Source organism: Podarcis vaucheri (genome assembly GCF_965113315.1).
Source record: "Podarcis vaucheri genome assembly, chromosome: 3".
Classification (NCBI taxonomy): Eukaryota; Metazoa; Chordata; class Lepidosauria; order Squamata; family Lacertidae; genus Podarcis; species Podarcis vaucheri.
Window position 1 is genome coordinate 32,031,250 of NC_138761.1, and position 27,728 is coordinate 32,058,977.

General features: G+C 43.3%; 1 protein-coding gene and 1 long non-coding RNA gene across 5 annotated transcripts; one reads left to right on the plus strand and one right to left on the minus strand.

The window, feature by feature from the left end:
* The first annotated feature begins 184 nt into the window (after positions 1-184).
* On the plus strand, positions 185-24,710 carry BROX (BRO1 domain and CAAX motif containing). 4 transcript variants are annotated; one of them, XM_082217796.1, is made up of 13 exons: positions 185-611; positions 6,204-6,342; positions 6,483-6,589; positions 7,114-7,210; positions 9,191-9,286; positions 11,095-11,167; positions 13,237-13,342; positions 15,493-15,582; positions 16,017-16,102; positions 16,814-16,895; positions 18,385-18,535; positions 19,755-19,914; positions 20,604-24,710. In XM_082217796.1, the coding sequence occupies exons 2-13, from the start codon at positions 6,242-6,244 to the stop codon at positions 20,688-20,690; spliced, it is 1,236 nt and encodes a 411-aa protein (XP_082073922.1). In that variant the 5' UTR covers positions 185-611; positions 6,204-6,241; the 3' UTR covers positions 20,691-24,710. The 4 variants fall into 4 exon arrangements, with proteins under 4 accessions (XP_082073922.1, XP_082073921.1, XP_082073923.1 ...); XM_082217795.1 differs by lacking the exon at positions 185-611 and adding an exon at positions 2,383-2,537; XM_082217797.1 differs by lacking the exon at positions 185-611 and adding an exon at positions 2,578-2,828.
* LOC309529714 lies at positions 20,821-26,524 on the minus strand. Its single transcript, XR_014218364.1, has 2 exons — positions 21,556-26,524; positions 20,821-21,523 (listed from the first exon to the last, which is right to left on the minus strand). It is a non-coding gene; the product is annotated as an uncharacterized lncRNA (long non-coding RNA).
* Positions 26,525-27,728: the final 1,204 nt, after the last annotated feature.

The window sequence follows — 27,728 nt, forward strand, 5'->3', positions numbered from 1 at the left end:
CCTCTCCACCAATACGCAGCGCTCAGCTGGGGCTCAAGGCGCCTTGCCTTACACGCACTTCGTCGGTGCTTGCACCCCTCCACAGCGCGCATGAAAACTCAAATTCAAACCCGGAGGCAGAGGAGGGGCGCGTGGGCGTGGTTACCTCCTGTGGGCAACGTGCCGGGCAACCAATGCAAAGAAAAAAGGCCACGGCTACACAGAGACACGGATGATAGACTAACTGCCCCGTTTCTGCATTACGGCTCTGCCCTGTGGCATTCAGAGGGAATCGGGAGGCGAGCTCCCTTGATAAAAAGCCTACATGCTCTCTCTGCTCCCCGATCTTCAGCCGTTACCTCCCCAAGGGGACCTAACCCTGCGTATGACTCTCCAGGCGTCGTCGCTACTGAAGCAGCCGCCCCGCCCAATTTCTACGATGGCACCAGCCGAAGCACTTCCGCCTCGTTACCTGATTCTTGCCAGGGCAAGGGAGGACACGTGATCTTCGGCTAGTAGATCTCTCTTAGCGCATTTATTGACAAGGTCTTGGATCAACCTGTCATCACGCTCCTGCTTACCACCACATCTGGGTCTATATAAGTTGGCTAACGAATCCGTCGTGGATAGAGGTGAGTGCTACAGACAGACTTTATTTATATTATCGAAAAATGTGCGTTTATCTTGCGTTTCAACCCCTCCACACCAGCATCCGAACTAAAAGACAACGGTATGTACCCTGTCTCCTTCCTCTCTTTGCCGATCGTAGTGTTTCAACAGCTCAATCCTTTAAAATGTTTACACGGAAGTGCCATTGCATTCAGGTAGGGCTCAAAACACCGCGACGGCCCGATGCTTTCATGTAGAATTAGACACAGGGTGCTAAGAAGGCATGTTTTCATCCTTATATTGTGTAGGGGATACTTGTGGATGTGGACATAGGAGAACTTCTGTACACTGGGGAGTTTCCTTCTAATGCCACCTCCTTGGCTTTATTTTGTCTACTCTTGTACAGTATATCTATTATTGCCTAGCTAAGCATAGACCTCACTTCTCGAAGGCTTGTTCTATTTTTCAGGCTGCGTTTCCCCCCTCTTCTCCGCTCACTAAACAATCCATTTCCTGCTTTGCTATTAAAATCCTTTTGATAGGAAGTACAATCTCAGTGCTGTCTCCAAAGCAAACTGAACTGATTTCAATGGGCACGGATTGAATCTTCAATTAAACCCAAGTTCCTACCTTCCATGTTATAATTCTAAGAGTTCTAGCAACTTAGTTACCTAGGAAATGAATCCCATTGGTTTCAGGTAGGATTACCTTAAAAGTAAATTCACGGATGACCGCAGCCGAAGACAGTTGGGAACAAAGCTCGTGGACAAAGATTCGTATTAACACGGTAGTCCGCAGCCTGATGCAACCCATTATTACTTAGAAGCAAACCCCACTACGTTCAGTGGCGCTTACTCTTCAGTAAATTGGCATAGGATTGTAGCCTGAATCGCGCGAAAAATCAGGACCCCCCCTTTATTCCCTGTTATGTCTGCCTAAGACAGTTGCACTAACAAAAGGGAAGGATGGAACAATATTGCCCTACTTTCTCTTGCAATTGATAGCTCGTGGTGGCCATTAGCTCGCGTGAGAGAGATCGCAATCTACAACTTTTTATTCCAGATCAAAGTGGTCTTGCTGTAGTCAACGGGACTACTTCGGAGCAAGCCGTTTATTATGGATTGCCGCAACCGCGCCAGATACCGCAGTTGTGCAGAGCCTCTCGCCCACCCCCCGATTGCGGTCCTTAACACTGAGCAACTTTGACACCCATAGTTTACAACGCAGTGAGTTAATATAAGAAGTGTCCTGGAGCAAACCGATGAGCAGGCCATGAATAACCTTTCCCCGCTGATATGGTCTTGGCTCCTTATCAGGGGTTGAGAGGAGAGGAAAAAAACTGTGCAGGATGAGTCCCTCAGAATGCACGCGGGTGGCAGATACCATAGCAGGAAAATTATTAAGCCTCTACACTTTGTGGGAAGTAGATCACCCATTAATCGGCAGGGTTTGCATCCAAGCAAGACTGGAACCTATTTGTCTTGCACTGAGCCCATGGCAACCTGTCTGAGGAACAGACTTGCAAGGCCATCGGGTGGAGGCTGGCTCAAAATCCCCTTGGGTTCCGTGGGCTTTACTCCCTCGCAGTCTCGTCTCTTTCCGTCTGGGAGCAATAAGAGACAGGGGCGAGGCGTGGGGATCCGCTTTCCCCCTTCCTCCTTCGCAGGCTTGAGAGGTATCGATGCGCTCGGGCTACTGCGGGGGGGGGGAGGCCGCTCCGCTGCGCGAGCGACTCCCTCGGCTTTCCCGGCGCGGCCATTTCGCGCCTGCTTCCCGGATCCGCGCAGCACCATAGAGACCGGCGGGAGGAGAAGCCGGCGCCGGAAGTGGAGGAGCTGCTCCGCCCGGGATCCTTCTTATTATATCTCGGTTTCTTTTCCTCCCGCACCCACAAGCAGGAAGTGGTTGCCGTAGCAGCGGCGCAGCAGGAAGAGCTTGGCGGAGAGAAGGTAAACAGAGCAGCCCCGCCCTGGGGAGGAAAGGCCGAGAAAGGCGGCCGGTGATGGGGGAGACACCAACACACACGCGGGAGGGTTGGCAGGGCTTGACTTCGTGCCCTTTTTAATACTCCGGTGTTTGGCCCGGTTGTGTGTTGGTGAGGCCAGACGGGGAAGAGATTCCCCTTGGCAGGGCCTGCGACGAGTGAAGTAATGTTTATAAGCAAAAGGTGACCACGCCCTGTAGAGAAGCACTACTTTGCCTTTCTCAGTCTGCTAAGTTTTGACAGGGATTTGAGGGAGGTATGTGCACTCCTTCATTCCCCATGTCTACTCAGAAGTAAGTCACATTGAGTTCACTGGGGCCTGTTGCCCAGTAGGGAGGTAAAGGATTGCTGCCCTCGGGTAGAAAAGTATTGATTCAGTGCAACATTTGTACGGAGGTGAGGTGGGGATAAGCGATGGGGGAAATCTTCTTGGTCACTATAGTGCTCTGGTGTGGAGCTGGGGCGGATGATGGCCATCCTTGACTCCTCTGAGACACTGCATGGAAAGTGTGTGTGTGGTAAACAGGAGATTTCGGGGAAAACATCTCCGATGATACATATTCCTCCTCCATTAATGATCTACCCTATTAACCTGGTGGAGGCTCTTTCCTGTTCATGGCTTAAATAGTTCTGTGAAGTGATTGATTTAGGTCAGAGGCTCCAAATTAAGTATCCCAATAGATTCTTTATATTGCATTGTGAAGAGGTAGACGTCTAACAGCTTAGAAGATCCTTGAGGGGTATATGTGCTATCAGGAACACCTCTTCAATCCCAATTTGCTTCCATTCTCTCATTAGTCCCAGACTGAGGAGAAGCATGCAGTAATCTCCTTTTGTTTAGCCCAGTGGTTTTCAAGCTTTTTGAGTCTATGGCTACCTTGACCAACTACATTATTTCTGTGGCACCCCTGTGGGGCTCAGGAGCCCAGTTATGTCACCCCTTGCCTGCAGAGCTGGCAGTGCCTCACCCTTTTCAAACACCCTCCCTTGTGGAGTTTTCCTTCAGCCTCCTCTGCTCTCCCATCTCCTTGGGAGTTCTCTGGGCAGCTGCTAAAGTCATCCCTGGTCTCTGAGCTGCCCACCTTCCATAAAGGTAGCCAGGGCAACTGCAATAAACAGCTGTGAAAGCCTTTGGGAGGCAGAGATGTGAGGGCATCAGAGGAAGGAGGGGAGGGACAGAGGCCAGTGTTGCCTGCAGCACCTCTGACCATCATTCAAAGCACCCCAGGGTGCCACGGCACACTGGTTGAAAACCACTGGTTTAGCCTAATGGTCATCCAGCAGACTGAGGACTTGCAAGATTCTCCGCATAGCTGTCAACTTTTAGATTTGAAAATAAGGGATCAACAGCCTCACCTGTCCTGGGGACAGTCTACGGGATATCTAACAATCCGGGATAGCAGCGGGAAGCTGTGGGAAATGGTGCTGGAATAAGGGAATTTCCCGCAAAAAAAGGGAAGGTTGACAGCTATGATTCTCTGGCATGAAACAGAGGTCAGTGTAGTGGCTTAGGCATTGTTAGGCTATTATTTGGGTGTTTTTATGACTATTGGTTAATAGTTCAGTTAACCAGTCCTGACCTTATAAGCGTGACTTCTTGTCTAAACATCCACATATGCATTAAGCTGTAATGGTGGACTGAAATAACCAATTTGAGAAGGACAATATTTATTTTTAAGAACTGTATTAATAAAATAGATGTTAGATGCAAAATGGTGTTAGAGTAGAACCTGGGCTGTGGTTTTAAACCTTTGTGCTGTTATGGTAGAAAACTACATGCACAATTGGGGGTGTCTTTTATATTTTTTGCTGGAGCCTCTTGCATGACGGATCAGACAAGGTGTTTTACAGTTTAAAATGAGTTTGCTTCTTGAGCTGGGCAAGTGCCTACGATGGAACTTTCAAAGATAATACCAGCTGTATGTGTTCTCACTATACGTGTACATAGCTTCACATGCACCCTTGTTTATGCCATTTACAAATGGGAAAAGATTCCGTAATGTTATTTGTAAAGGAAGCCTGCACTGAGGGTTTTGCTCTAAAGAAGCTTGCTAAGAAATATTAGATGAACATCAGCATTTATGTTGTACAGTATAAGTTTAGTGGTTGTGCAGCATCTCAGTCAATAGACTCAAGCAGAAGTTTCTTAATGCTCTAAAGTGATACGCATTAATCAAGAGAGCACAAGCAACTTCTAATTATATAGAAGTGCTTTCTGTAAATATAGTTTGTCTGGGGCAACTGTTGTAAAGGTATCCCATTCTTAAGTTCTTGAAAAACACAGTGGGGGTGAAATTACAGTAATTAGATTGTTCAAAGTGTTGCTTTAACTATCCTAATCACAATCTACTTGCTTTTAATATTTAATTGTACTATGAGTCCATTCTGCTAGGAAATATTGGTTTTTTCCAAAAGCAGCTGCTGCAGACTTTCTTCTGCTTTAATGTAGGCTAAGCTTGTGAAAGGGTTGGATGCTTTTTTACATACATGTAAGCGTCACAGTTGAACAAATCTACCAATGCAGGAGTGGGCTTACAACAAAAACCAATCAGGTATCTGATCTGAACAGTTTAACTAGTTCTAAGCAAATACCGTATTTTTCGCTCTATAACACGCACCCGACCATAACACGCACGTAGTTTTTAGAGGAGGAAAATCCGTAGGCATGCCACCCGTAGGCATTCCCTCCATAACACGCACAGACATTTCCCCTTACTTTTTAGGAGGAAAAAAGTGAGTGTTGTGGTGCAAAAAATACGGTATTTAACTAGTTCTAAGCAAATATTTCTGACACTAAAACAAAGGCATCTTATGGACTAGCGTGAACTCACAGATACAAAAGACAAGTTAATAATGGCCCCATTGATAGAAATTCTGAGTAGCAAATCTAGCTGATGCAGTTGTATGAGTGCTCTGTACTTCTTGCCTCTTAAAAGATTCTTGAAGCTGTGGTTATTGTGTTTATTCCAGAACAATGCCTATCTTATGAAAACTGGAAAAGATAACTTAAAATAGATTTGTCCTTCTGCAAAAGTATATCATGTGATAAATGAGTGATTGCTATGTAGTATATCTCTGCTGCACTAGTCATATTAAACTGGGTGTTAAAGGGTTAAGCATTTCCGTGCTGCCACCTTAGCTAATACTGACTTTAAAAAATAGAGTAGATGTTTCATATAGTGCAGTCCTTTCTCAGAAGTAAGTGCTCTGGAGATCAGGCAGGCACCAACTATTAGATGCTCCCCCCAGCCACTAAAAACATTCCTTTTACCCAACCTCTTTTTGACTGTTAATACTAACTCTTGGCATATCTGGCCACTGTAAATGTAATGGATGTTTTACTGATACAGCTTTTATTGTTACATTTTGTTAAATGTTGCCGTTTTTATTGCCCTGTAACTACTTTATTGTGTTTGGAAATGCAATACAATATACAAATAATTTTAATACAGTAAATAAATTGTAAGGGAGATTTGCATTGTAGTAATGTGTCTAGGATTGTACCCTTAAGTCTTTCCTGCAATGAAGAATTATTTCTAAGTAATTAGATACTTTATCATTATTATTTTTGCTGAAGATTGGTATTTATGTTTATAATCTCTAGTTTCTTCCCTTCCCTTTGCTGTTTCAGGCTTGCTGTAGTTCTAAACCTGCAGGAGACACTCAGAAATGACTCACTGGTTTCATCGAAACCCTTTAAAGGCTACAGCTCCTGTCTCATTCAATTACTATGGGGTAGCCACCACTCCAGCTGCAACAAAGATTTGCAAGTAAGTGGTTCTAAAAAATCAGTGGGGCTTCTCAACATACAACATGCATTTGCAAGTACTGAAATAAGAGACAATCCAACACTGAATCTCTCCAAAGTATCTGTCTTTGAACTGTGTTTTTGGTGTGTTTCTTAATGCAGTGATCTAAGATTATCACGAAGCCGACTCTTGGAGCTTTTTACAGATCTTAGTTGTAATCCAGATATGATGAAAAATGCAACTGATTCCTATTTTTCACTCTTGAAAGGTAAGATATCAGTGCAGCTGGCATAGTTGTTCTGGTTACTAGTAGTTTCAGTAAATAAATCTCTGTGCTTGGCATAGAGAGCACAAATTCTCAGCTGTGCCAATAAAAGATAAAAATGAGACACTAGCCCAATGGGCATGATATGTAGATCAGTGGCCCAGAGATTCATATGGCTAGTGGATGTATTTGACATATTTGAAACCAGTAGGTAAATGCTGTACTTCTATAGCTTTCTTAATTCTGCTTTCCCACCTAATAATGAAACAATTTTATTTAATATATTTATTAGTCAGTTTATGCAACGAGCCTGTAGAAGATGATGTACAGTACAATATTAAGTATTAAAACTGGCCCCCAATTAGCCTAGTGGAGTAGATCTTGGGGGCTATTAAATAGTGAAAGTCCACATATAAACAAATTACGTATATAAGGCTGAGTAGTAGACTCAGGAACAATTGCTGAAGATCAAGATCATCGTTTTGAAAATTACTTTGAATTTTAGAGGAGTTTGTTTGTTTTAACAGGCTTTATAGTTTCATTGGATGACTCTTCACAGGACAGCAAGCTGAGATATATTCAGAATTTTAAGTGGACAGACACCTTGCAAGGACAAGTACCAAGGTACTTACATACATGTAGTATGGTTTTCAGTGCCTATTGTAACTATTTTTATTAGAATCATAGAATCATAGAGTTGGAAGAGACCACAAGGGCCATCGAGTCCAACCCCTTCCAAGCAGGAAACACCATCAGAGCACTCCTGACATATGGTTGTCAAGCCTCTGCTTAAAGACCTCCAAAGTAGGAGACTCCACCACACTCCTTGGCAGCAAATTCCACTGTCGAACAGCTCTTACTGTCAGGAAGTTCTTCCTAATGTTTAGGTGGAATCTTCTTTCTTTTAGTTTGGATCCATTGCTCCGTGTCCGCTTCTCTGGAGCAGCAGAAAACAACCTTTCTCCCTCCTCTATGTGACATCCTTTTATATATTTGAACATGGCTATCATATCACCCCTTAACCTCCTCTTCTCCAGGTTAAACATGCCCAGCTCCCTTAGCCGTTCCTCATAAGGCATCGTTTCCAGGCCTTATATATTCCAGGCATGATATTACTTCTGTTTATATCATGCCCTTTCTTTCAAGGCCCAGTGGTAAAAATATAATTTAAAACATTGTATAAATTATAAAAAAAATAATTACATCAAATCAGCTGATGGGCTTTATCCTTTCGGTCCAGTATACCTGAATGAGTGTCTCCACCCCATCATTCTGCCCAGACACTGAGGTGCGCTGAGGGCCTTCTGGCGGGTCCCTTGCTGCGAGAAGCCAAGTTACTGGGAACCAGGCAGAGGGCCTTCTCAGTGGCACCCGCCCTGTGGAACACACTCCCACCAGATGTCAAAGAGAAAAACAACTACCAGACTTTTAGAAGACATCTGAAGGCAGCCCTGTTTAGGGAAGCTTTTAATGTGTAATAGGTTACTGTATTTTAATATTTTGTTGGAAGCTGCCCAGAGTGGCTGGGGAAATCCAGCCAGATGGGTGGGGTAAAAATAATAAATTATTATTATTATTATTATTATTATTATTATTATTATTATTTAGCTGATTGACTTATCCTTTGTTCCAAGAGAAAAAATCTGTAAGCCTGGGTTCTCAAGTAGTCCATATTTTGGTAACTGAGAGGCTGGATTGTACAGTTCTACACTGCTTAGATTTTCTTTATGAATTAGTGGTATATAAATATTTTTATAAATGAATACTAATGACAAGCTGCACAATGACTTGCTTCCTCTCTGGCTTAGCAGGAACGAGGGGCACAAAGCACTTGCATTTCCAGCAGAATGCTGGAGCACACTGCTTATTCACATTAAACCAAGCCACGATGATTAGGCAAGTTGTTGATGCCTGGAAACAAATATATATTTATATATATTCTCCTATGATTTGGTCTTCCACAATATCTGCATGTTTAGGGTGTTTGTATGGGTAATTGCAGCCCCCCCCCCCGCCTGAATTGCAAACCCTTCTGCCCAGAATGGATGGAGAAACCCAGCCAGATGTGCAGGGTATAAATAATAGTTTATTATTATAAATTTTTATCATAGAACCCCAGAGAGAAGAAGATTAGTTCATATGAAATTTATCTTTACAGGGCATGTGAATAATTCTGCTTAAGATAAAATGTTCCATTTAAAACACCAACTAGTACATTCTCAGTTGCTCTTTATAGGGAACTGTAAAAGTTCTGACTGCTATTCTGTGCTTTGTTTGGAGGGGTTGATGGAGACTTGGATTTTGCACAAGAGTTATGCTTCAACCATTCTTAATCCAGTTTAAAACAAAGCATAAATTGTTTCTGACTAAACAATTATCCTTTTCAAGTTGTCTGAAATCTATGTGAGGAGCGTACATTTGAATACTCTGGGGTTTGCTCACATGATTTGGGATGGGAGGGTGAGGAAGGAACTAAACATAAGATTGTTTGTTCGCCTTAGAAGTTTCTAAAAGAGAGGTGAAGTACTTAACAGTGTGTTGTAGTTGATGCAAAAAAACATTTGAGTTTATATTTTTCTTTCTTTCTCTTCCCTTGTCCCTTAGTGCCCAACAAGATGCTGTGTTTGAATTAATTTCCATGGGATTTAATGTGGCTTTGTGGTACACAAAATATGCATCGAGGTTGGCAGGAAAAGAAGAGTAAGTATTCTCACTTTAGTAATAGGCTTCTAAACTATCTACCTCTTTTCCTGTGCAGCATTAGTTGTGCTTAAGCCCATGGAAACATCAATTAAGCCAACAGACGAAATTGTGAAGTAGCATATATAGTGGTTATATAAAGCACGTATCTGGCTTTGGACCAGCATATCTGAAGGACTGCCTATTGTTATCTGAGCCTGCCCTCCTCTGATATTCTCATCAGAGCCTCTGCTCCAGGTTCCCCTTCCTTCAGAGTTTTCGGTACTTGGTGACCTGATATAGGCCCTTCTCTGTTCTTTTCCTCCCATAGACAATGAAAGAGTGCTGTTGTGCCCATGTCCTGTTTGTAGGTTTTCCCTAAACATCTGGCTGGTCCCTGTGGAAACAGGATGCTGGACTAGATGGGGCTTTCATCCCATCCAGCAGGGCTCTTACGTTCTTCAATGATGGCACTCTGGTTATGGAATACTCTGTTGGCACTTGCCTTCCTAGCCATAAGGTAGCAGGTGAAGACAATCTTGTTTTTCATGGGATATATATGTTGCATCTTCTGTTCTTCTGCTTTCCATTTGAGGGTTATGTTTTAGGTATGGAAACATAGGCCAGGATCCAAAGCAGGCATCCCCAAACTCGACCCTCCAGCTGTTTTGGGACTACAACTCCCATCATCCCTGACCACTGGTCCTGTTAGCTAGGGATGATGGGAGTTGTAGTCCTAAAACAGCTGGAGGGCCAAGTTTGGGGGTGCCTGGTCCAAAGGGTATTGTGGTGAAACAGATACCGTATTTTTCGCCCTATAGGACACACTTTTCCCCCTCCAAAAATGAAGGGGAAATCTGTGTGCGTCCTATGGGGCGAATGCAGGCTTTCGCTGAAGCGTGGGGAGCGAGAGGGGTCAGTGCGCACCAAGCCCTCTCGCTCTCCACGCTTCAGGAAGCTATCAGCAAGCCTGGGGAGCCCACGGGAGTTCCCGCAGGGCTCCCTAGGCTGTGAATAGCCGCCTGCTGCCCGGAGCGCGCCGAAGCAGAGCGCCCCGCACTTCAGGCAGATATCCGCGGCTGGGGGGGGTGGAAATAAAATTTTCCCCCTTTATTTCCCCCCCAAAAAAACACTAGGTGCGTCCTATAGGGCCAAAAATACGGTATATACTGGAGCTGCAGTTGTTGGGCTGTGTTGACTGACGTTTATAATCGGTGACAGAACACACATTACATGCAGAAGGTTCCAAGTTCCATCCCTGACATACTTAGTGAAAGAAATCAGTGTGTGAGAAATGGGATGGGCATCTGCTTGAGACCCTGCCTGTCTGTCAGTGCAGACAGTGCTGAGCTAGATGCACAACACAACTACAGTGGTACCTCGGGATGCGAATGGGATCCGTTCTGGAGCCCCGTTCGCATCCCGAACAGAACGCAAGACACCACTGCATGTGTGCGCGGGTTGCGTTTCGCCGCTTCCGCACATGCGCAAGCGGCGAAACCCGGAGGTAACGCGCTCCGTTACTTCCGGGTTGTCGTGGAGCACAACTTGAACGCGCTTAACGCAAAGCACATTCAACTCAAGGTATGACTGTACTTTGATCTGGTATAAGACAGCTTTTACCTTCTGACTGTCTCGGCTGTATCAGACATTTAAAACAAAGGTTATTTACAGCGATCCCTCCTGAAATGGGGTGAGATATTAGAAATTAGAAATAAACCTGGCCAAGGAGAATTCTGGAAAATTTGATGAGGTTAAATGGGAGTAAATTCGGGTGATGTTTAATATCCTTGGAGAGCTGCAGTACTAATTTGTTGCTCCTCCTTTAGCATAACCGAAGATGAAGCAAAAGATGTCCACAGGAGTATGAAAATAGCAGCTGGGATTTTCAAACACTTAAAGGTACAAACCCATTTTATTTAAATAACAAAAACAACACACACACACCGTATACCCTCTTATGAAGATCCCGTTTTTATTCTTGCTTTGTTTTTGGTCAGTATAACCCTTGTTTTGGGGGATGTTCTGATTCCCCTCCTTTTATACAGTAACTTAATTTAGAGAACGAAGAACAACTTCAGATGTTTATGAAAAGTCTGTGGAATACCCACCATGGGATAGTTGCACATCAGGATTTATATGGGGGAATTGCTTGAAGGCATTCCAATATCACCATATTTGTATGCATGGAAAACAAGCTAAACAATGGGGAGGGGGGAGGAGATGGTTATTAGGGTTTGGCCTTATTACAGTAAACAGAACAGTCTCTTATTCCCTCCGACAACCCCCCCCCCCGCCCAATTTTCCCCAGCCTGCCCTCATTTCATTGTTCAGGCTCACATGCTCAGAAAAAGGTTAGGATAAATGAGTGCCACTGCTCTGATTGAATCCCAAATTAAAAACTGTTAAACTGGAGAGGGTTTCGTCCCTGCATTGTGCTTCCCACTTCTTCTAGTTGTGTAGATATTACTCTTGAGTAATGCACTTTCAAAAATGCACTCCAAATCTCTTGGAAGCTTGTATTTTTTCTTTTTCTTTTTGTAGTTTATAGGGCAAATCTTCCTAATGCAAGGAGATTTTGATGTGAGGGTGCATTCAAGCAAGCAGTCAAGCCCTAGAGAGACTATACCACATGCGGTTTCTCAATTTTGGAATGACTTATTGACTAGTGGGGCCTGATCTAATAGCAACTGTCTTTTGTTGATCCACATACCTCTGGAATTCTATGGTAGCCATAAATGCTCCATACACTTCACAGAGTCGGAGAATTCATTCCTTTGCTTGGAAGTAGAATGGCACAATACTTTTACTTATTTGCAAGACTATTTATAAACCCACAATACATGTGAAAAATATAGCAGTGTGCAATGAATTCATTAAAACATCATAATATTATAAACGTATTAAGTACAGAACAGATGACCCAGCAATAGATCAAATTAATTCTATAAAAAGCTGTGTCAAAACAATAATGTTTTCAACAACAGGTAATGAAATATAAAAACTGTAGGTGCCTGTTTGATTTCAATAGAAGCATGTTCTAAAATAGTGGTGCCGTGATGCTAAAAGTCTAGTTTGCTTAGAAACCGGGTTTAATAAATAAAAATAATAATATGTAACAATCATGTGGGAGGGACGCGGGTGGCGCTGTGGGTAAAACCTCAGCACCTAGGACTTGCCGATCGCATGGTCGGCGGTTCGAATCCCCGCGGCGGGGTGAGCTCCCGTCTTTCGGTCCCAGCTCCTGCCCACCTAGCAGTTCGAAAGCACCCTTAAGTGCAAGTAGATAAATGGGTACCGCTGTATAGCGGGAAGGTAAACGGCGTTTCCGTGTGCTGCGCTGGCTCGCCAGATGCAGCTTGTCACGCTGGCCACGTGACCCGGAAGTGTCTGCGGACAGCGCTGGCTCCCGGCCTCTAGAGTGAGATGAGCGCACAACCCTAGAGTCGGACACGACTGGCCCGTACGGACAGGGGTACCTTTACCTTTACTAACAATCATGTGCCTGCTCCTTCAGGAATCTTTTCAGGATTCAGCTTCTATTTATTTTCCTGCATCCATCCCATCACTGACTCCGGACACTGATCCAGGACTTGCACAGCCTCCTCTGATTTAGATGTAACAGAGAGGTAGAGCTGAGTGTCATCAGGTCCCTGGTGACGTCTTGCTCAAAGTCTCCTAATGACTACTCTCAGTGGTTTGTTAAAAGCATTGGGGGCAAAGATGGTACCTTGGGGAACCCCATAGCAGAAGTGCCAGGGGGCAGCCAAATAGTATCTGAAAGCCACTCTGTTAATCATACAGAAGGTAAGAACAGAAGCACTGAAGTACAGTGCCACCTGTGCCCATCCCAGAACCAGTCCAGGGTTATACCTGTGATCTCATTACTCCTTGGTCATTTCCTTCAGATGTTACCTCTGTTTGGTTATAGCACTTCAAACATATCTTAAATTACATTTTTTCCCCTTTAGGAAAGCCACATCCCTAAGCTGATCACTCCTGTAGAAAAGGGAAGAGATTTAGAAGCTCGACTGATAGATTCCTACGTTATCCAGTGCCAAGCTGAAGCACAAGAAGGTACTCCTTAAATTTTTAAGGGCTCTCTCTGGATTTCTTTATATTTTCTCTCCTGGGGAACTCTAGGGTGGAATGTGGTTTGGCATTTTACCTCATACTTGTGGGCTGCCTGTAAGCATTTACCGTATTTTTCGCCCTATAGGACGCACTTTTCCCCCTCCAAAAATGAAGGGGAAATGTGGGTGCGTCTTATGGGGCGAATGCAGGCTTTCACTGAAGCCTGGAGAGCGAGAGGGGTTGGTGCGCACTGACCCCTCTCGCTCTCCAGGCTTCAGGAGAGCCCCAGCGCCAGCCCCACAAGGTCGGGGGACAGAGGGAGGCGGAACGCCGCCATCCCGCTGTCTCCCGAAGTGGTTTGGAGGCAGACGGCGGGGAGAAGAGCGCTTCTCCCCGCTGCCTGCCCCACCACTCCGGGGACAGCAGGGAGACGCAGCGCGTCTCCAGGCTCTCCCAGGACCTGATCTCAAGGCAGGCGGCGGGGAGAAGAGCGCTTCTCCCCGCTGCCTGCCCCACAAGCGCCTGGGGGGAAAATAATTTTTTTTCTTTATTTCCCCCCCAAAAAACTTGATGCGTCCTATGGGCCGGTGCGTCCTATGGGGCGAAAAATACAGTAGTTGGCTGCTGTGAGGACAGGATGCTAGACTAGATGGGCCTTTGGCCTGATGCAGTGGGGCTGCTTTTATATAGTAATAACGCAAAATCCAGATATTTTAGGGGCATAGGAAGATGCCCCTGGCCTGTATTTGTCCACCTAGCTGAATGTAGTCTACTCCGATTGGTAGCAGCTCCCAGTGATTTAGAGATGTTTCTCATCACCTGCTACCTGATCCCAATAATTGGAGACACCGACAAGCAAACCTGTAAGCTCCATGCAGGACTAAGGTCCTTCCTCATAAGGGATTTGAAAACATTGGTTATGAAACTCAGTAGATTATTTATTTAACTGATTTTCTCCCTTTGTATCAAGTTAATTAAGGAATATTTCTATTTCTGATCCATGGAAATACTCAATTGCTGGAATATTTAAAAAACAGGATCCAGAGGGGATCTGGTTAGCTTAATGTCTGTTCTGGAAAAACTCCTGGAAATATAGGATTACCAAGCATATAGAAGAACAAGTCTTGCCAAAGTAGTCAGCATGGCTTCTGTGAGGGTAAATTCTGTCCTTTGGGGTCTTTTGAGAGTGTCAACAAGCATATAGATAGAGGTGAGCCAGTCAGCGTCATGTACTTAAGACCTTCAAGAGCCTTTGATAAAGTACCTTGCCAAATGCTCCTGAGTAAGCTGAGCAGTAATAGAATAGAGGAGAGGTTGACAGGTTTACTGCTGACATCCTCATGTTCTGACATTGCTCTTGACATGGTAATTTCAAATTTCTATTCTGGCTTGAACACCTGTGTCCCCATCCTTTTCATTCTGACATATGTGCACAACTATACTAGAACATTATTGTGATCTTTGGTATAATGCCCGTGTTATTAGCTTTGGGGCATCTGTCCAGTTCTATTACTAATGATATCACTTTTGCTAATTTAATTAGCTACATTCAGCCATGAGCAATGTTTGTACCTTTTTTCATTGTGAAACCTGACCTTTCCTGTTTCTACCAGCAGCTATGAATAATTCAGTTTAACTTTAAGATAGCAGAGCCTGGTATTTGAGTGATTTCCTTCAATAATTGGGGCAGGGGTCTCAGGGTCTCAAATTATTTACAAAGTGTATGGTTAAACTGGGGAATTTGCTCCTACAAGATGTAGTGATCATTACCAATTTTGGTGGTTTTTAAAAAAGAGGGTAAAGCTCTCAATGGCTAGTAGCCGCAATGGCTGTGTTCTATCTCCTTTGTCAGAGGCAGTGTATCTCTGTATATCATATGCTGGGAATTGCAAGTGTGGAGAGTTCTGTTTCTTGTGGGCTTCCCAGAGGCATCTGATTGGCCACTGTGAGCACAAGACGCTGGACTAGACAGGCCTTCTAGTCTGTTCCTGCAGGAGGCGTCTGTGTTGTTCATCCGGTGTGGCTCAACTGTTAGAAACATGTTACCTTTTATTTATTTCTGAACAGGACTTCTGTGGCCAATTTTTCACTTATACTTTTAATCTCCATCAACTACAGGAAATAGCTTCAGCATATCTATTTTTTTATTTCAGTGACTATTGCCCGAGCTATTGAACTGAAACACAATCCTGGTCTAATAGCTGCTCTGGCCTATGAAACAGCTAATTTCTATCAAAGAGCAGGTATGTCAGAAAGCACTGCTGTATGAATTCTTGATAGCTTCTTAAGCAAGTCCTAAAGTACAGGCTCCTAAGCGTTGAAAGAATACCAAGGAAATATTATGGACAGTAAATGATTTCCATGGCTTTCAGATTTAGGTAAGAAGGGTCTTGGTTTGGGTTAACCATGATTCCAGAAAGTAGACTGACTTGATAATGTTTACTTTCCTCTCTTTATAGCTAACTGGGGCAAGAAACAAACTTAGGTTGAGAACTTAATTGGCTTGCTGTAGTTTTCTCCAAATAAGTTAGATGTATCTTGCAATCATGCATATTAAAAAGCAGTTCCCAGAGTAACTAGAGCTTTCATACCAAATTAGGGTCTCAGCAGTCACAGTAAGAGGATGGCTTTGTGAATAGACTGCTATTGTAAATGTAATGCTGTCTTCTCCTTCCAGATCAAATGTTATCCAGTCTGGACCCAGCATATACAACCAAGTGGCGAAAATACCTTCAGCTGAAGTCATGTTTCTATATGGCCTATGTGAGTGCTCTGTCATCATTCATAAACCTTTCAAGAAGATTTCCAAAGGGCCATAAAATACTAGCATAGAATGCAATCAAAGCTTTGTGTTCTATTTAAAGCAGTACTTTTCAGGAAGAGTGTATTTTTGATAGGATGCTCTTAAATTTCCTATAATATATCAGGCCCAGCATCTTGTCCCCACAGCAGTAATCCATTACCTGTACGATTCTGCTGCAGTGGACAGTGAAAATTGCGTACTGTCTCAAATAAAGATGTGCATTGTGAACGAGAACAGAAATGCACTTTGTACGTATTCTGCTTTTTTGCTCTCCAGTTGGATTGTTGGTGATGCTTCCCAGGTCATGATTCTGCTGCTCTTCTACCTCAACCCTTGAAGCAAGTGGCATTTTAATGTTGCTCCACAGCATGTCGTAATGCAGGGGTCAGCAAACTTTTTCAGCAGGGGGCTGGTCCACTGTCTCTCAGACCTTGTGGGAGGCTGGGCTGTATTTTGGAAAAAGAAGAAGAATGAATTCCTATGCCCCACTAATAACCCAGAGATGCGTTTTAAATAAAAAATAAAAGGGCACAGTCTACTCATGTAAAAACTTGCTGATTCCCAGACCGTCTGCGAGCTGGATTTAGAAGGCGATTGGGCCTAATGTAGCCCCCGGGCCTTAGCTTGCCTACCCATGTCATAATTGTTTAACAAATGTATTCTTTCACCAGGCCTACTGCTACCATGGTCAAACACTCCTGGCCGGTGATAAATGTGGAGAAGCCATTAGGTCTTTGCAGGAATCAGAAAAATGTATGTATGGTGGTTTAAAAAAATCCTTTTAAACTTGTTCATAAATAATCTGAAGTTAAGGGTGAACAATAATGAAGTGGCCAGGCTTTCACAGATGATGCCAAATTATTCAGGTGGCGAAAACAAATCTTGGGAAGAGCTCCAAAAAGTTTTCTCCAAGCTGGTTGAATGGACATTAAAATGGTAAAATGCATTGTTAGCATTTAGCTCCATGAAAGCGTCATCACAGGGTTTGGCATCTGTGAGAAATGCAGATTCCCTGTTAGGGATCATTAGGAAAGGGGTAAAAAACAAAGCTGCTAACATAATAATGCCTGCTTACAAATGTTTGGTGTGACAAAACTTGGAATATTGTTTCCAATTCTGATCACTCACCTCTAAAAGACGTGTTAGAGGTGGGAAAGGTCCCAGAGAGGGCAACCAAAAAGTTCAGGCAGCAGGAGCAATGATTACAATGTTTGGAGCTGCTGGTTCAAGAAAATGTGTTAACATGAGGGGACATAATAGAGGTTATAAAGTTATGCATGGTGAGGAGAAACCAGATAGAGAGATGATGTTCTCCTTCTGTTGTAATACTAAAGCTGGGAGCCATTTGAAGATGCTCAATATTGAAGATTTCAGGACTGACTAAAGAAATTACTGTTTTATACCGCACACAGTTAAACTATGGAATTTGTTTCTACAACATGTGATGGTCACACTTTTGATGACTTTAAAATAAGTTTAGACAAATTGGAAATGGAGGAAATGGCTACTGGTGACAACAGTGGGAGAGAGCTCCTGTCTTCCTGGCATCTGGTTGGCCACTGAGAAATGGAATGCTAGACAAGGTGTAGCCTTGGGTCAGATCAAGCAGGCCTGCTCTTACATTCTTTTGTACCTTGTCCCTCCCTTCCGGAAAATATGGGATTTTACCTTCTATTTACCACACATCAAAACATCCAAAGTCTTGCTCATAAATGCAGAGAATCAGAGTGTCACCTAAATCTCCCTCAGAACATTCTTAATAGGTCTGGGACTTGCTTTGGTAAATATTCCTGTGCCAAACTGATAGGTGCGGAGAAATCATTAGTCTAGGAAAGACTACACTGTACCCGAGCAAAATTGTAACATAAGTGTTGCCAAAAGTATTTTCCACAAAGATATGATAGTCAGATTTTGTATCTGCTAATCGTCTATATGAGATTCAGCTTTAAAAAAGCCTAGAATGATTTACATAGGGGGAAATGCAGTGGTTGTTGTTTGTTTTTTGCCAATGTAGAACAATCAGCAAAAGTAAAAAAGCAACTGTCTCACTTTGTGACTGTTCAGCTTGTTGTCATTTCTCCAAGTACATGTCATCGTTCTATAAAGCGTAAAGTGTAAATCATGTCCATGATTGTGTTCTCAGTATTTCAGATCTTCTTTCAGGTGAAAACAGTAGATTGTCCAGCTTTTACAAAGAGGAATAATTAAAGAGCATGGTCTCATTTGTTGTTTTCTTGTTCAGTTTTTGCCAAGGCTGAAGCTTTGTGCAAAGAATATGGTGAAACCAAAGGTCCTGGAACTACAGCTAAGCCTTCCGGCCACCTCTTCTTTCGGAAACTGGGAACTCTGGTGAAAAATACCTTAGAAAAATGCCAGCGAGAGAATGGATTCATGTAAGTTTGTTACATCTCTTCCGTGCTTTCAACAAATACTTGCATGGTTTTTAAGTGATCTTGCTTGTTGTTTTTTGAAATACAGTAACAGCCAAATAAGCCATAAACATATTAACTAAAAAGTAGATCTTGCCAAGTTCTGTGGGAAATTAGTGCTAACGGGTGCGCATGAACGTGTGAAGATCGGCAGCCATTTTGTATGGCTGAGAGCAATGATGTTAAAGGCTGCTAGCAGATGATATTCTTTCATACTTCATTCTCTAGTTAAAAAAAGGAATTGGCAGGGCATACGCTTTATCCATTTCCCAATTATAATAAAACTTCAGCAATAAAATAAGCAGCCTGAAGTGCTCGTGAAATCTTCATTCCAGGATTCTTTTTGGGCTGTGATCCCGTGTTGAAGACCTTAAATACAGGCCAGTGAAAAATGATCTGGCCAGTGGGCGAGATCATTATCTCCCCTGCTCCTCACAGGCCACATTTGACAAGTAGGCAGATTAGCCTACCTGTCAATCACTTGATGTCACAGTGGCGCCAGTTGACCTTTTTGACCCACAGGAGTATTCAGAAGCCCTTTTTCAAAGTACAGTGGTACCTCGGGTTACAAACACTTCAGGTTACAAACTCCGCTAACCTGGAAGTAGTACCTCGGGTTGAGAACTTTGCCGCAGGATGAGAACGGAAATTGTGTGTCGGTGGCAGCAGGAGGCCCTATTAGCGAAAGTGCACCTCAGGTTAAGAACGGTTTGGGGTTAAGAATGGACCTCCGGAACGAATTAAGTTTGTAACCCGAGGTACCACTGTACTGCCTTGCCCAGTGCTTTGAAAGGGACTTCAAGAGCCCCTTTCAGAGTGCTGCCTCACTCAGTGCTTTGCATAGTGCTCAGCATAGCTGATTGGCAGTGCCTGCAAACCTTTCAGCTGAGCCAGATTTATACTTGCCCCATAAGTATACTTATAAAGTATACTTTATACTTATGGTGTCAGATGTAGGTCAGTAGGTATAGCTTGGCAGAAATGGCTTGGTGGGCCAAAGGATGCTGCAGAGGCCTAATTATTCCTTTGGGCCAGAGGTTCCCCACCCCGATATAGGAATGAATGTGCAGACTGTGAGGTGTGTTTGTTTAAATTGTGCCCACTGCCTTGTGGCACGAATCCTGAGTCCTGAACGAGAAGAACGAGGAGGTTGCTAAAATCCAACATGGTGTTTTTTTTCCAGTTACTTCCAGAAGATTCCCCCAGAGGCTCCCCAGCTGGAGCTGAAGGCAAACTATGGTCTGGTTGAGCCAATTGCTTTTGAGTTCCCTGCTTTGCATGCACACTGGACCTCAGAAGCCCTTTCTGCGTTTGATCTCACCAAAAGGCCAAAGGAGGACAGTGTAAGCAATTCTTGCTGCTTTTTCCAACTTGAGTTATCTTTTGCATCAGCATCACCTTGCTTTCTTGCTTTGTGGAGGAAGAATGGTGTTGATAGAGATTAGTGCTGTGAAAGCGTTGGATTTCGGTGTCTTGGATATCTTTGCCTTGTTCCAAGGGCTCCCTGCACGAAATGTTACTCCCTTGAAAAGCTTTCAAAATATGCCTTGGTTGAAACCACTATTGAATAATATGCAGCTGCACTTTTTTAGTACCTGAAGAACTGGCCTAAATTTTGAGTGCCTTCTGCATTCTTGTGTACCAAATTAAAAAACAAACAAACCTGAGTAATCTAGCCCTGTTTTGGCATTTGTGTTGCTCTTGTGAAAAGAGCAGGGGAAAGGTTGGGGCTCTATCAAGTCCTGTTGTCTGTTTACAGCCCTCCACAAGTTGGAGAATGAAGATCCACAAGAAGTGGAGGCTCCCCACTTCAAACCTTTACCTTCAAATTTATAGACTGAAGCTGACTCACTAGAGGCAACAGACGTTGATAGTACACCCTGTGGCTGTTTTCATGTGGTGAATATAAATGCACAAATGGGGCTTATTTGTCTCTTGATTCTGAAAGCCACATTGCTTAAATCTGTATTTAAAAGAAAAACAGAAAACATTTGCGCTCCAGTAACACCACTTTTTTTCTTTTTATTTGTAGGCTAAACCAAAACCAGAGGAGGAAGTGAAACCTGTGAAAGAACCAGATATAAAACCTCAAAAAGACACTGGGTGCCAGATCTCTTAAATGCTTTGAAATAGCCCTTGTGAGCTGCATTTAGTGAACTCTGGGTTTTTTATCATCTACCTTGTTTTCCGGACTTTCTCATCCTACAAAGGAATTCACTGCTTTTTGAGTTTTTATAGATACTTTTCTTTTAAGCTCTCTTCCAGAAGAATTAAGTGATTAAAATTGGAATTGTCATAAATGTACCCTTCTCAGCATAGAAAGTGAGTGTTTAGATGAATTTGCACTGGAAGGTGGAATAAATGATAGTGAATACAAGAGATGAAACAGAAGCAGGTGAGTCTTGGGAGAGGCAGTATTTTGCGAAGGAGGAAGACTGAACAGGAGGAAATTTTGTAGAAGCTTTAAGGTGGCATGTAAAAGAGCTGACTGAAAATACAAAAGTCGAGGAACATTTTTAAAAGGTAGGACAAATTCATAGTACTGAATTTTAAGAGCAAGGATGTTAAGTTGAGGCAATGGAGACTTCTAGGGGAATCAAAGTAATAATCTATTTAAAGAAATGGTATGGAAATATAGTGCCTCACCTTGCTAAGGGAACAGAACGTTGTAGCTCATGTAATTTTTACCCTGGCAGGAAGACAACTGATGCCGTGTTGACACTTCAAATACAGCAAGTGAAATACACGTAAAATATGCTTTTGAAAGGTATTTGACCTTGAAGTCCTTTGACAGAAACAAATTTTGGTCATGCTTGGGGAAGAGAGATTATAGAAACATATGTTAAGCAAGATTTAGCCTTTGCACCCAAAGGGCTAAACAGAAGCAAAACTTTTACAGAAGGACTATGCAACTCTTAATTGAACGCAGAGCTGCCATGGATAAATATCAAGCTGCTCTGTTGTGTTAAAAAAAATCTACCCACTCCAGAGTCTAGTAAATAACACATTATGGGGAAGGCCTGAAGATAATGGCAGATCTGTGTAGTAAATATGAAGAGGATTCATGTTAAGTATTCGATATTTGTGCCAACTGCTGTTATCAGAAATGGGGTAAAATCAATTTAAAAGGTTATTGTAAGTGTAGAGAAAGGATGAAGGAGAAACAAAATTGTGGAGTTATGGGAGTTGCAACGAGATAAGACTAATAGAATGGAAAAGCAGAATCAAGATGTGTCATGGAGGATGGGGATGATGTTTGTGGAATAGAGTGGCTGTACTGATTCCGTTCAGAGACCTGGGCTGCATCTAGACACATCAAAAAAGTGTTTCGGTTAAATGAGTTGCAAATTTAAACAGGGAAAACAGGTAGAGAAAAATGAGACTCCACGTCGCCATCTCGCATATACAACGCATATAAATCGCCTTTTCGTTACCAATCTGACTGAGGCCCTGGTTGTGGATAACCAGCAGATTTCAAAGATCTAGAATTGTGACCTGGGGAAAAAAATGTTGACTCTTGAGAGCCAAGACAAAAGAATGTTGCTGTATGTGAGCTACTTGGATTACGCTTTGGGAAACTAGTAGAATCTGGTTTGCAGAACATTGCATTGAAAGAAAAATGTCCTGTAAAAACAACTACCATTAGCACATGATTGGGGAAATTGCTGCTCCATCCTGCAATTGAATTTGTATATATTTGTATAAACAGAGTCCTCCGTAGATTACTCTGGCTCGCTACCTGTATTTGGAGAAAGTCAGGTTATTTAATGCAGTGTGGTATCAGCTTGGCTGGCCTCACCAAAGCCTAACAACACCTTTAAGATGTGACATGCTACTGTGCTCATGCCCTCCTTGTGGGCTTCCCATATTCACTTGGTAAGGATGGAACACTAGACTGAATGGACTTTTTTCTGGGCCCATCAGGGCTCCTTTTATTATTTGTGCCAGCTATGCCAGTACAAGTGCAGACCCTTCATTTCCATCAAAATTTAAAACCATCCAGTGGTTTAGGAGGTCTTCCTGCTGCCTTACACCACACTGGATGAAAGAATAGTGTTCTGATGTATGGAAACATATATGAATATGCTCCATGCACTGAGAAGCTCATGGCATTTGTAAAAGACCGGGAGCATGTTCAGCCAGGGATTAATAGGGATCAGATAAGCCTGAACGGCTTAGCAAATCTTTGGAATGTATTGTGCTAAGGAACTGTAGATTATGTTCTTATTAGGGGTTCTGGTCAGTAACCTTAAATTAACCAGTTTGTAAAATGTAGTTAATGAACAGTTAGGAGTTGGCAAACAACCTGCCCCCAGGCTTAGCATAGAAAATAAGTTTCATAGCTCAGTCCTGGTTGTATGTATTCAGAGGTAAACAGTCAGTTATTTCAGTGGAGCTTAACTCACATATAAGTGCTGCCTTTGCGTTCTTTCACTTACCATCCATACTTCTCATTCTCTTATTTATTCCATAACCTTCTTTTCCTCTCTGTTGCATCAGGTGGGTCCCGTCCCCCGTCCCCTGACCACATGCCTGCAGGTTCAGCCACCTGTAGTTTCTCAACCAGCAGTGTAAGAAGTTTTGGCTGCATGTTCTTATTCTTGTTCAGCCCCTTATCTTTGGTTGCTCTGAAGCTGCCACTAACTACTGCACAAAGCGCTTTGTGTGCTCAGGGTTGTGATTCCCAGCCCAGTACTCCAGCTTGTAGTGGATGCCCTTGTATGTTACATACATTAGTATGTACACCATTTTTTCATCTCTTGGGTTTTTCTTCCAACTCTGCTTCTTTCCTGCTGCCCTCGCTCTGTTTCTGACTGCACATTCCCGACTGGTAAGATCTTCCTGAAGCTATTGGAGGAATAGGTGTGACATGACGGGTTAAAAGTCTTCAGTACACAAGCCAGTTTTAAATTAAATAGAAATGTGTGATTCCAGTGGGCTTATCGGCGCTTCCCTTTCTTTTGCTCTTTCCAGGCACAGCCCACACTTTAAGGCTCTGTGTCTGAGCATCCTTTCTTGTGCCTCCAGGGTTTCCCCTGTGAAAATCTGTTCTTCAAAGCTCAGTCAGAGCAAACAGCAATCCACAGAAAATCTGAACTGATGTTTTGGTGGGGCAAAAAGCTCCCAACGGCCAATGCTTAGACATTGGGCTTTTAAGTGTATTCCTGTGCCTGGAAAGAGCAGGACAAAATGTAAGGTTGGCTAAACCCTCTGACTTGTTGGTGCCTTTCTGGTGGTGAAAAGGCACTGCTTCAAATCTGTGGAAATGTTAGCTGGCGCTGCAAGACGCTTTGAAGAATATACTGATTTTTGTACCGGTCACTAATGAGGCAGCATGTTAGTGAGCGTATTTGCAGATTTGGGATTCCAAAATTATCCTTGGCAGTAAAAAAACATTCCATTTATTTTTAGAACAGCTGTGTTTATGTATTTAAGGTTTCCTAGTGTACATGTTTGCACACTCGCATACAAAAACACATGCTGAAAGTTCCTGATTGCTTTTTTGGAGTTGGGGAAACTTTACTCTTTACGTCTTGCCATTACTGGAATGCTGGTTGAGATCTGTATCGAGAGGGAATTAACAGATCTTCCTGGTCCCTTTCCCAAGCTTGGGTGGCCTTTGACTGCATATCAAGAATGTGGTATGAATGGAAATGAATCAACATGCTCTTGGATTTCTGTTTGCCTTTTACCATTATTTTGACTCGGATGTCATGTAGTATATATAATTATGTATATAATTAATGAAAACAAGGCATGATCTTTTTACACTCCAGTGTATATAGATTTCTCTTTTGTAATTGTGACATTTTTCTCATGAAGGATATAAGCTATTCAGTATCAGTATGCATTCCCTACATTTAATACTTCTGATTTGCTTCTTTGGTTTGCTCCCCTGCTTGCCATAACATTCTTAGGAGAAGCTGGTTGGGACTTTATGGACGAATGAATTACTTAACATGCAAGCTGAACATTTTCATATTATTTTCTGAATGTTGGGCTGCTTTTCCTTATGCACTCATAATTAAAATGTATCTGATGGAAAATGTAGCAATTGATTTTAAAACACTGCTCTGTAAAGCACCATGTATGTTGATGGAGCTGTAGGAATAATAAAATGCCTAGCATGTTCACAGTTTGTAGGCTGCGAGTGTTAATTCTTCAGCAGATCCCTGATGTTGCAGTGGGACCACGTAACCCCTCTGAATACCTTTTGGCTTAACTGCTCTGATGTCGCTGGTGCACTGGAAAGGCTCCCCAGCCTCAATTAAATTTTGGTGGGAGCTGCTGCCTGGTATGACAATCGGGACCCACTATAGCCGAAGGAGTGTCTCCACCCCCATCATTCAGGTCCTGCTCCAAGGGCCTTCTGGCAGTTCCCTCACTGAGAAGCTAAGTTACAAGGAACCAGGCAGAGGGCCTTCTCAGTAGTGGCACCCCCCCCCCTGCAGATGACAAACAGATAAAAAACTATACAACCTTCTGAAGGGAGCCCTGTAGGGAGAAGCTTTTAATGTTTGATATTTTGTTTTGTCCCTTTATATTTTCTTGGAAGCCACCAGAGTGTTTGGGGCAACCTGGTCAGATGGGCAGGGTATAAGTAATAAATTATTATTATTATGGCAGGAAATACAGCCTGGATAATTGATTTTCCTTACTGTTCTTACATTTCCATCCCACCCTTCCTCCAAGGAGTTCAAGGTGGTGTACGTAGCTCTCCCCTCCCCATTTTATCCTTGCAACTTCCCTGTGAGGTTAGGAAAGGCTGAGAGTCAGTAAGTGGCCCAAGGTGACCCAGGTGAGTGGGAATTATACCCCGGTCTTCCATGTCCTAGTCCAACATTATCCACTATGCTATGTAACTTCTTTTCCTGTACCAGATTTTGAATGTGACACTATTTTCTTGTAAATCACTTTTAGATATGCTCTGGGCGTTAAAGTGGACTATACAAATTATATATACTTTTACATGAACTGAGAGTAATGCAAGGTTCAAGAGACTTTACAGAACTTGGGATACTAGTGTTAAAACCATTTTTATTAAACCAGATATATAAATTTGGCAGCATGATCTGGCCTTTAATAAAAAAGAACTGCATAAGCTGCAGTTTCAGCAAACAATATGCTATGATAAACGGTATGCCTGAAATCTCCTCTGACTGTTTTCTGTTTTATTTTAGCTCACAGGAAATAGCTAGCTTTGTTAGAGACGCACCACCCTAAAAGCTTAATTTCCCCTTCGGATATCTCAGACAAATCAGTAGGATTATTGGTTTTCAATGAAGAAACACTAAAGCAGCATGTGTTACACCCAAGTTTTCATTCAGCGTGCAGTGCTAAAGCTCTAAAGATTAGTATGTATCATAGCTAAGCATCTTTGTCTAAGCATGTGAGAACCTGCACTGAGGCCAAAGGTACTTGATTCCTTTAATTCAAAAAATCTACTTGTGTCCCGATGAGTCCTGTGATACAGCCTTACACACAGCTGGATATTAATATATTGCAAAGACAACTCTGCACTTAAGAATTGTGATGCTGCTTATAATTTTGTGAATTATCACATGCTACTTGTACAGGTCAAGATACTATAAGTAGAAGATTGACTACTGTAACCTACCTGATTACTCAAGCCAGGCCAGATTACAAACCAATGTTGAATTATTCCTGCGTGGTCGCCTGTTACCTGATTGGTTCACAGTCTCTGTTAGCCTCTGCTTATCTCAAGGCTTAACCCCAGGCAGGGGAAACAACAGGCTTTTTTACGGCAAGCTGTTGTGGGGTTGTGTGTATGTGAATTCTTCCATATCCTTCTGGTGCTCGCTCTTTTTGGCGCCTAAAAGTTTTTATGTCAAGTCTCCTTGTGAAATAAGCAACTAGCTTTCATGCAAAGGCTCTTCTGTTGTTCATCCTTTGGAAACGCTTGATGACATCCCAGGAGCCCAGCACCAACCAAAGTACAGTGGTGCCCCGCAAGACGAACGCCTCGCAAGACGAACGCCTCGCAAGACGAAAGGTTTTTTCGTTTTCGAGTTGCTTCGCAAGACGAATTTCCCTATGGGCTTGCTTCGCAAAACGAAGCTTGCCCCGCAAGCTCCGGGGATAGCGGGGAAGTGCAGCGCGTCTTCCCCGCTGTCCCCGGACCTCTTTTGAAGCAAGGGGCGGCGGGGAGAAGATCGCTTCTCCCCGTTGCCAGCCCCGCAATCTCCGGGGACAGAGAGCGCCTTCCCCTCTCTCCCCGAACTCCTTTTGAACCAAGGGGCTGCAACGGGGAGAAGCGATCTTCTCCCCTCTGCCCCTTGCTTCAAAAGAGCGCCTTCCCCTCTCTCCCGAACTCCTTTTGAACCAAGGGGCTGCAACGGGGAGAAGCGATCTTCTCCCCTCCGCCCCTTGCTTCAAAAGAGGGGACAGAGGGGAAGGCGTGCGGCGCTTCCCCTCTGTCCCCGGATGGTCTCCATAGGAACGCATTGATTGATTTTCAATGCATTCCTATGGGAAACTGTGCTTCGCAAGACGAAAAACTCGCAAGAAGAAAAAACTTGCGGAACGAATTAATTTCGTCTTGCGAGGCACCACTGTACCAAAGTACTGGCTTTTAAAAAGCAGGAGGCAAATTCATGGATGATAAGCTTATCGATGGCTACTACTAACCCTGATGTCTGTGTTCAATCTCAACTATCAGAGGCAGCAGTGGTTCTGAATACCAGTTGCTGGAAGCCACAGGAGAGGGGACTTTTCTTGTCCTTGGGTCCTGCTTGTGAGAATAGGATGGTGGACTAGGGAGGCCACTGGCCTGATCCAGCAGGCTTCTCTTGTGCTATTAAACTAAGGTGCTTCCCTGTAGAGTGGTACCTCGGGTTACAGACTCTTCAGGTTACGGACTCCGCTAACCCAGAAATAGTGAAAATAAAAAAAATTCCTTCCAGTAGCACCTTAAAGACCAACTAAGTTAGTTCTTGGTATGAGCTTTTGTGTGCATGCACACTTCTTCAGATGCACAAGTGTGCATGCACATGAAAGCTCATACCAAGAACTAACTTAGTTGGTCTTTAAGGTGCTACTGGAAGGAATTTTTTTATTTTGACTATGGCAGACCAACACGGCTACCTATCTGTAACCAGAAATAGTGCCTCGTGTTAAGAACTTTACCTCAGGATGA

What these genes read in the sequence shown, in the direction of transcription:
- BROX (XM_082217796.1), top strand. Translation starts at nt 6,242, where the DNA reads ATGACTCACTGGTTTCATCGAAACCCTTTAAAGGCTACAGCTCCTGTC. An exon ending in GCTGCAACAAAGATTTGCAA is followed by an intron (nt 6,343 to 6,482) that starts GTAAGTGGTTCT and finishes TTCTTAATGCAG; the next exon opens with TGATCTAAGATTATCACGAA. An exon ending in AGGTTGGCAGGAAAAGAAGA is followed by an intron (nt 9,287 to 11,094) that starts GTAAGTATTCTC and finishes CTCCTCCTTTAG; the next exon opens with CATAACCGAAGATGAAGCAA.